The 10,035-nt window shown below is 43.0% G+C and overlaps 1 protein-coding gene across 1 annotated transcript in view; it reads left to right on the top strand.

Annotated features, from left to right (window-relative positions):
- Positions 1-7,583, top strand: part of LOC140219909 (uncharacterized) — a 205,890-nt gene extending 198,307 nt beyond the window's left edge. The window contains exon 5 of the mRNA XM_072290072.1: positions 4,039-7,583. Within this exon, the coding sequence (XP_072146173.1) occupies positions 4,039-4,585 (547 nt within the window). The 3' untranslated portion in view covers positions 4,586-7,583. The remainder of the gene's footprint in view (positions 1-4,038) is intronic.
- Positions 7,584-10,035: the final 2,452 nt, after the last annotated feature.

The raw sequence follows: 10,035 nt of genomic DNA on the forward strand, positions 1-10,035 counted from the left end.
ACGACGCCACCTCCTCGCACCCGCCTGCCTTTGACGTCGTGGATTTCAGCAGCGTGCTTGTTTATCAGTAAAAATAACTGTATTGCTAGTTGAAGGAGTAAAAACATCAAGCTAGAAAGTTCGACGAAACGCTCATGTGCCAATGCAACCTAAGTATGAGGAAATATGTTAATGCACATGAGGTCATACAAATGTAACAGCTCTGAGGATTTGGCATACAGTGAAAAAAAAAAAACTGAGCTTTATTTTCTTCGCAATAATAGGCTAATATCCGACAACATGAACATAGGCTTTGGAAGAATACGTTGACAGTATAATGTAGATATCTGTATTTATAGTCACTTTATTTTTGAAATCTTTCTATATACGTTATTTTCAGTAAACTGCTAGATACCGATTGATGAATTGCAGCGCAGGTATACATAAGGACAGAAGAAGCGAGACGACCGACGAACGCTAACTTCAAAAAAAAAAAACTCTATTTTCGGCGACACGTCTTTATACCTGTCACTCATCACATTGCGCATTCGTAATTCACACCCTTAGCAAGGTTAACCCCTTATCTGACAAGTGCACAGATGGCGTGTTGACACATCCAGTCAAGTCGCGGCATAATCTGCTAGAATCATGCTAGATACAGCTTCCCAATGCAGCCAGAAGCCGCGTAGGAGTTTGGAGCCTAAACAAAACGTGTTGCTTGGCTGTTTTAGTGGGCAGCAGTGATATTATCGGTTTTATTTTTTGTCATTATCGCTGATGACGAAAGTATTACGCACTAGGCCTAATCTTAGTGTCACCTAATGCATGTTACAAGCCGTAAGTCGGTGCAGCTGTCCCACAGAGTGTAAATGAACACGTTGTAGAACAAGTGTTCCCAGTTCAGAGGATGTCTGAGGCTATCATCTCTTCTATGAAAAATATGCCTCAAGATTTTTAGTCACTCTGGGCCTCGGCTGTCTGTTCTTCTGTAGTGATTGTATATTTAGCTTTGTACATTAATTCAATTTAATTTCATTTTTTTTTTCCTTTTCGATGAGAAGGAGGAAGGAGGAATCTTGGGAATCAGCTTGACCGCTTAGAGGGCGATAACAGCAGTAGCAGCGTGAATTGCTCTCGGACATAGTAAAGCAGGTAACACTTTGACGGACAGTATATATATTCACACACCTTTATACAATAAATAAATATAGGTCAATAAATAACACACTTGTACATATGTACACATATATCTACACCATAAAATAACACAATGGAGCATTTGTATCCCCGTACTTTACATTCGTACGTAGAAAACACATATTAAACAAGCAAGCATGTAACTCATTGTTTTTCAGACGTAAATTGCTTCTTGTAATGAAATTAAAACCACATAATACAATCAACAATGGAATGCATTCTTATATCAAAGTCTATTGCCATCGCCTTAAGGTAGTGCCGTTCGCCCATTACCAATACTAAATAGCGAGAATCCAAACTTTTTGTGTATTACACATTGCTAATAAGACGATGAGCAAAACGTGAACAAGGTGAATGCAGGAGCCAACGTTTCGACAAGTGGACTTGTCTTCTTCAAGGCGACATATGCTTTCCTCGCCACAATATATATATATATACTATGGCGAGGAAAGCATATGTCGCCTTGAAGAAGACAAGTCCACTTGTCGAAACGTTGGCTCCTGCATTCACCTTGCTCACGTTTTGCTCATCGTCTTGAATTTCCATCTCCCGCATTCCCCGTCTTTACATTTCTAATAAGAAATTTCAACCCGCATCCAACGCCATTGACTGGATAAAGAAACCAAATGATATTTACCCTTTGCAGAGCACATTTCACAGATATAAATGATTTTCTCTGCATTCAACTTTTCAAAAAAGTATGCTTAACGAATGAAAAAGAACAATACGACAATACATGAATGCAGGCAAACCATACATCACAATAGATATCCTGAGTGCCGACAGCGGGCTCTGGCGGGACGTGAAAGTTTTGCTTACTTGACTTATTTAACAGTACGGGCGTAGTGCAAGATAACGACAGGGAATGATAATATGCTCTACATATGGGGACCGCACCGACCTCTTCGTGCCGTGTCTGCCACAGACCTCTTGGTGCAGTGCCGTGTCTGTACACTTGACAACAGTGTGGCTTTTAAATTGTTAGAATTTGTGTGATATTTATACTAGAAACCAACCTAATAGGAGGTGGTAATTATGTAATGAGAACACCGGAAGAATGTCACAAAGCGTAAACAAGCATTTTGTCCGGTGATACAATGGTACGTTAGCTATGCCAACGTACTACCATTTGGTTGTGGGATTCGATTCCGCAACCTCTTGCATAGCAGCAGAACGCCAAAGCCACTACGCCACCACGGCGGGCCGCTGGGTGGCTAAGCTGAGCACAGAGCGCGCAGTCCTTGTTTGTGCCGTGGATGAATTGCCGTGAACGTGTGTGGGCAGATGTGAACCGCCGTCGTGACGCCTCTTCCATTTTCTTTTTTGTATGTAGAAACCAGCATTTAATGAACTCTTCTGAGCTGTGTAGATTTTCCGTCAATAAATGGCACTAATAAATGCTCTATCTGCATGCTTTTGCTAAGCTTTCAACCCGCATATTTCTTTCTTTCCCTTTTTTCATTTTCAGTGCGAATCAAAATACAAATTTTGTTATCATCGCGCTGTGTTCTCAGAAGCTTTCTTTATTTTTATTGTGTGGAAAATATTTAGAGCAAAATGTATGCGGCAATAACCCGTGAGGCGTTTTTCAATCCTTCTGTGAAATTATTTTTTTATCCTTCTAAGTTTCTTAAAATACTTAAATACATCTACGTGCGTTGTATATAAAACAGCAGCGCCCATGCATAAAAATCTATCAAGAATAGTCGCACTTTTATAGGCTAAACAGTCATTCGCATTCCGAAACAATTATTCGTACAGAAGCAACATTTGGCATTGATAGCTAATTTAAACGGAACTGATGTGGTGAGAAAATTAATTAGAAAAATCAAGGGTTGAGCGGAACACGTCACGGGGGAACAAACACGCAGACAAACAGACATGGGGAAACGATACGGAAAACGTCGTTTCACAGGCGTACTCTCTTTTATTCGCCATTTCTTTTGCCTATCGTTGAAGAAAACAAGCCTAGCGGGTTACCGCTGCCGCCATGAACCCCTTGCTTCGCATATAGCAAGGAATAGCAGTAGGAAGATATCCCAACACCTGCGTGAAAGTAGCAGCTATGTGAGCAAATACGTTGTCAAACGAAGAGTTTCGTTTTGCCGTGCCCTCGACAAAATGGCGGATGGCGCTTTGCTGCAAGTCAATAGATGGTGCTTGATATTTTTAATATTCCCTGTTATCCTCGCATTGCTAGTCGCTTGTATTATTAATTATTTATGAGTAACAAGTGCTGTTTCGATTGAGTGGCTCCTTCTAAATCTGTGCTGGAAATAGCGGAAACCATGCATACATTACCAGTAATAGGTAATATTTTGGCCTACTTTCTATCTTTACTGAATTCCGTCACTATGGCAAATACAGCGAGCAATATTACCATTCAAATGCATAAGCTACTACTTGCAGAGAAGAATCAACTTTAAGTTGGTTTGCATTTTGTCGTAAGTTGAAAGGATAAAGTTCTCGCATCCATTTTTTTTTTTTCGTCTTCCATCTAATTGATAAGAATCTATACTGCACTTCGCGTCAGAAGCCATTCAGTCAGAAGACAAAAACAAAAGGATCAGGCAATTGCTAAAATCGAAGTTCTTTCCTTTTTCGGTATAAATCATTTTAAATATAGCAACTTCCTTTTCAGTCCCCCGTATTCAAGTGAAATAAAGGTTGCAAGACCACATGGGAAGATTGAGAAATCAGTCCTAAGAGAGCCAGATTGTGGCACACGAACCTGTGACCTAGCGCTTGTGCTCATCTATCCCTGCCTAAACGGCACTTATGTAACGCCACCACACAACGCGCCGTCATCCCTGCCGAATGTATGACGTCCCCGTGGTGAAACGTCGCCTTCTGCTTTTTCAGGTTCGTGGTGTACGCAGACGGCATCATGCAGCCCGTGGCTGTCGTCTGCTCCGGCGGCATCCATGAGGAGACGTCGCTGTCCTCGTCCACGGACTTCGACATATTCTCGGCTTCGTGGTACAATGACTCTACCGAGCGACAGCACCACGCCCTGGCAGACCGCGTGGTGATCGAGGTGGTCGCGTTTCGTGCCGCCCAGTTCCGGTTGCGGTGGCTGGAGGTGACCAGGCCTTTCCTGAAGACCTCGTCGGGGCTCACGCTGCGAAACGTGAACTGCCTCTACGAGTGTCCAGAGCTCAGCGCGTGCATATCGCCTGAGCTCTGGTGCGACGGCACCGTCCACTGTCCCTCGGGACATGACGAGAAGCCCGAGCACTGCCGGCGCTTCCCGACCTTCTACGTCGCGCTAGGAGCCGGCGCAGGGTTCGTCGTCATCTGCGCCGGACTCGCGGCCGCCCTGCTGTGGTGTCGGGGCAAGGACAAAACCAAGGAGGAACCGCGCATGCGCCCCGCCGACGAAATGCAGCTGGAGAGCCCGGACAGCTGACCCTGGCATTCGATTCTGGACCCCGCGGTCGACGGTCCAGAATCGCAAGAGACGGCTGTGGCTTCCACGGGCACGCCCGTGGTACGCCCCATCGACGTGGTTATGTCCATGATGCCCGCTTCTGGTGGCATACCGGCGGCACTGCAGGGAACGCTCTCTTCGTCCAGGGCTCGGCGCACGGACGTGTCCCCGCCGCCGGCGTACACGGCCGCCGACGCAGCGGCGGACATCTACGTCATCAAGACGATGAGGTCGCCCTGCCTTTAGTACGACGACGTTTGTGCTTGCTGTGCAAGTGAAAACTACTGCATTGCCTTTAAACTAACCGAATGAACGGTAGGTGCGTGGTGGTGGTGAATCTGGGCCACCGCTTTGTCCACATTAAACGTCGGACACGTCCTGGTAGCGCGTGGTGCCACGGGTGCAGCGTAAAAGGATTGAAGTTTTTGCCTCGTGAGCCACTTAAACCAAGGTGCGTCGGCACTGAGCGTGCTCATCGTGTTTTTGTGATCTTCGATGTCGTCCAGGGAGTTCTGACTCTTTTAAGTGTAGCGTTCTATATTGTGAAAACATACCGCCGTTAAAGAAAAAAAGAAACAAGAAACGAATGTGTTACGACTGTTCTGTATATACTGATGGCGTCTTGCGAAAGACAAACAAAATGCTCACACTTGTGATGTAGTGTCTTAAAGAGTGCATGCATCGTGGCAGAGTTTATATTTCTCCTTAAAATGATAAGGGGGCATATTCTGTATATATGACGATGCGTTCGGCCTCGGAGTGAAGTATTAGCCAAGTATATGTACGTGACAGGAGTTCAATGTGTTTTATGTGGTTCCAGCACTTCTCTTAGACAACGTCTCTTAAGTGTCCGTCTACGTCTACCTAAGATTCCTACATGACCTTATACTCCAGCTTACGTCAAGTATTTGGTGCCGCTTAATCACATTCGGCTTAATAATTCACTCGGCCATACTGTTACCAAATGCAGAGCTCTACATCCAGTTGTGCAAGAAGAGAACGAAAAAAGAATTCGGCGTTATGACAAAATAATTTTTACATCAATAATGAATCGTTTACATAATTTTTCGTAACTTTATGAGTATATCGAAGTGACCGAGTTGCTTCATTTTCTCATAAAACATATGTAATTAATTGCATCACTTGCTCGATAAAATTACAATATTAAAAAGCATTATTACTGTGGTCTCCAGAGAAACATTTATGCTCTCCCTTGCCTTATTACCAAATAGACAAACAAGATTTCTAAGTTTCAGGATGCGAAGTGATTGATTGTATGTGTATGTCATGCGAAGAGCTGTCAAAGCGAGTTTGTTCACAGCGTGATGAGCTGATAATTAAGTGTGAAGTACCCGTTTCGTTCATGTCAATCTTCCTTGAAACTTAAAAAATGCCCAGTAACACAATTACTTTCCCAGTCAATCCTCATAACGACTAGTACGTTACAGAGAAAACCTACTTTGACTTTATATTTGTAAGTTTGCGTGTATAAAGCAGGATTTTCCTGTACAGGTGGATAAACTGGCCGCCTCTTGTTCGTTTTGCTAAAAACGCCTTTGTCCCAACTAACGAGGTAAGTATATGACGTAGAAAATCAGTTCTGAGGAAGCACACAAGTTGGAGGAAAATTCATGAAAGGGAAAAAGTACGATCATGCGGTGATAAAGCATCGTGTGGCCTGTTGGTATGTTGATGCTGCAACCTGAATTGCAGCATGCTCGAACGAGATCGCGGGTTCCATTCTCAGCCATAGCAGCCGCATATGGGGCGGGGGGGAGGTTATAGGGGAGTGCTAAACGCCAAATGCATTCGTGTACTTAGATTGCGGTGCACCTTAAGGAACCCTGTGAGGCTAAAATTAATCCGGAGCCCTTCGCTACACCCCTTCTCTCATAGTCCCAGTGGTATTTGGGACATTAAACCCCTCGAATTAATCAATAAATCCGTCGAAAATAAGATACTACGTTGGCGTACTTGGTTGTCTGTGACGGCAGAATTATATCGCACAAGATAGCGTAAATTTTATCTAAGGCTGATAGTTAGAGTGTAAATTGCTACTTACAAATGGTGCCGCGTGACTGTGATCCGATGGCTGGGTAGAATGTATTCTGGTTAACACTCCTGATTTAAATTTGAGAAGGATTAAATCCAATGTTCATCCCAATGTGCAAAAGATCTCAGGAGGATATGGGTATATACGCCGGGAATGTCTATGACCCCGTTTTATGGTCGTAATTCAGCACTGAACAGGCATTTTGCTAGCATAACTGGCAGAAATTTATTGTAAAAGTTTAGCATGCTATTGTTAGTCCTGTACTCAGCAATCATGGCAAGACATAAATAATTGATTTATACGCAGTGTGTTTTTTCTCAACTGTACAAAATTTTTATAAAAAGTGCTATGAGCGTCGAGAGCGTGGAGCTTTGACTGAGGAGTTTTTAGGCGAGGAAGATTCAGAAGAGCGATTAGCCAAAATTTGTTAATTGCCTCTTTATTATAACCTTGGACGCAGTTGCTTGTATGAAACATCTGGAAACAGCGATATTTTAATGCAATACTATTCTTTAAATCTTGTAAATGTCACCTCATTCTAGATACTTCTAATAAAATTTCAACGCTCAATCCAGGCAATGGCGAAATTTGCTCTGAGAAACCGACAGCACATAGACATAGACTCTTTAGTCGTGGAAGACCGCACTGTGCTGCCGGATTTGTTTTTTAAGTGGATTACATGCAGTTATGGCGTCTGCAGCGGTGCAACTTTATTTGTCGAGGGTAATACGTATGCGGCTGTGAAAGAATATACAAATATGGAATACTTTGTACGATAGTTTGGATGTAGTGGCAAATACTGCTGGTTTCTCATTTCACTTTTGTGCAGATAAAGCAATGAATGAAACTGTATAAGACGCTGAGCTGTTTGAATGCGTTTTGATTTTCCTTTCAATCAAAAGGACATTAAAATGCTGGATTTTAGGCTTGTGTCTTGTGTCTTTTCAATCTGGTCCGTCGCCAGTAATGCGGCTCTCAACGCATGAACGCGAAAAGCCTGGGACTTTTACAGATTCCTCGCTACGACGTCCAACGCCTCTCAGTCCGGATAATTTTAATCTAACTGGACTCGAGACCGTTCCCTCAGTCAAACGTACTCGTACCGTGGCCACATGCATCACTGGCACCCAAAAAGCGGTTCGTGCACTAGTAAAGTACTTGAAGTACACCGGTTTCAGAGACCGCTTCTAGTACTCCTCTGCATTCTCCCACGTGCACTCAGTGCTCTCTTTCTCTTTCCCTCTTTCCCTGTTCTCCTTTCGCTTACCCCCAGTGTACGCTAGCAAACCGAACGCTCGTCTGGTGCAAATACCTACCTGTTCTACTCTTGTTTTCTCTTTAAGCGTTGAACAAAACATGTAATAAAATAATCATGTTGGGCTGTTTGAATAGACCTGTGGTTGCAATATATCCCAGAACAATCATTTGCACACAAGTGAGGGGAAAGGCAGGGAGTTAACGTGAATGAAAAATCCTGTTTACTACCCCACACTAGGGAAGGGGGGAAGAGGAGGTAAAGAGATAAGAAATTAGAAAGAGAGAAAGGGAGCACAGACACACACTCACAGCCGATCACTATCACCGCATACTATCACAGCACAAGATCGCATGTAGCACAACAAGCACAATTTCAGGCTGCAGTCGCTCGCGCAAGTCTGTTTACCTTATTTACAGAATACTGCAGGCCTGAGAGAGGGCCCAAGCAGGAGGGTCATAAAAATGTATCCAAGCAACGCGTACAAATATTAGTATATAACAATATCATATACCTAGCAACAAAGAGGAGCGATAATTGTAAAACAAGAAAAATGAAAAGAAAAAAAGGCACGAACCGTACAAATATTAGCAATAGCAACAAGTACAGGGCAATGAAGCGTAGCAACACAATGATACATAAAGTTGTTTACGAACTTGAAGCAACACCAAATTGTCAAAAGCGTGTCACACGCAGATACAAACACACAAAAAATAACATTTACGAGGCCATTGCTGCAGCTCACGAGACACAGGATAATCGAACACAACAAAACAGATAAGTGTAGGTATAAATTCGCAGTACATTACTGCCAGTGAGGTCAAGAACTACTAAAAAGTTCTATGTTCTAAAAAATCAGCATTAAATAACTGTAAGAAAGTCAGGTTGTTCCAATCTGTTATGGTACGTAGAAAGAAAGAATATTTGAAAAGGTTATTTCAGGTATTATAAGGTATTAAAGAGTCATCATGACGATGCCATGTTCGACGTGCTGTTAGAGGTTTTAAATAAGGATCTGGGTTTATGAACAAGAAATCATTCTTGAGCGAAAACAGACATTTTAGTCTTTGTATTTTTCTTCGTAATTGTAGAGTCTGAATGTTATGCTGCGTCATTAGACTATAGGGAGAGTCATTTGTACGATATTTAGAATAAATGAACCTGACAGCTTTACGCTGCATCATTTCAGGAGCATCAATGTTAGTTTTTGTATAGGGATCCCAGACTATGCTGGCGTATTCGAGCTTGGGTCGAATTAGAGATGTATAAGCCATTAACCTAGGTTTTAACTTATGTCTGAGAAAGCAGTTTCCTGATCGAAGAGTTACATATGTTAGAGATGCGAGTACTCCAACAGAGGTTATTGGCTATTGTGATTCCCAAGTACTTGCACTCGCTGACTTTCACAAGCAATTCAGAACCTAGCTTGTAAATAAACGGCACTTTTTAAAATTTTCTTTTTAGTTCTTGACATGTACACTGTTTTAGTGGTATTTAATTCCATGCTCCACTGACGACACCACGAAAGAATGCTTTGGATATTAAAGTTTAGTACTAATTAATCTTCATGACAGTTAATTTCCTAATATAGTACACAATCGTCCGCCAATAATCTAATTTGAACATGCGGGTATAATTTCATTCGTAATGCCATTAATATATATCAAGAATAGCAAAGGGCCCAGTACACTGCCCTAGGGCACTCCAGATTGTAAGGGTTGAAGATCGAAGAGAGGAACTTGGGAGGAACAAGGTGAACAGGGTTTATTTACAGTATTTACGTATTAAACATGGGATACATTTACACAGTCTAGCGTGACTCTCAATTGGAGCCCGCAAAACGAAGCATAAGCAAACGAGAACACAGCTCACGAGTATATTGACGAGCACAGAGCACGACGACGAGCACACTCTAGCAGCCGACAACAGCCGCTTATAAGCACTTCGTGTCCCCTAGATCCTTAGGTGAGGCAAACGTTCGTCCAGTCATCGTAAACAAGTCGCCTCTCTGCGGGACGGTTTACACACACACACACACTCACACACACACACTTCCTTGCGCGAGGTTCACGGTCCGGAGCCGACGTCAGACGGACTTCGTAGAACTCGGGGCTTGTGTCA

This window comes from Dermacentor andersoni, chromosome 8, assembly GCF_023375885.2.
Source record: "Dermacentor andersoni chromosome 8, qqDerAnde1_hic_scaffold, whole genome shotgun sequence".
Taxonomy (NCBI): domain Eukaryota; kingdom Metazoa; phylum Arthropoda; class Arachnida; order Ixodida; family Ixodidae; genus Dermacentor; species Dermacentor andersoni.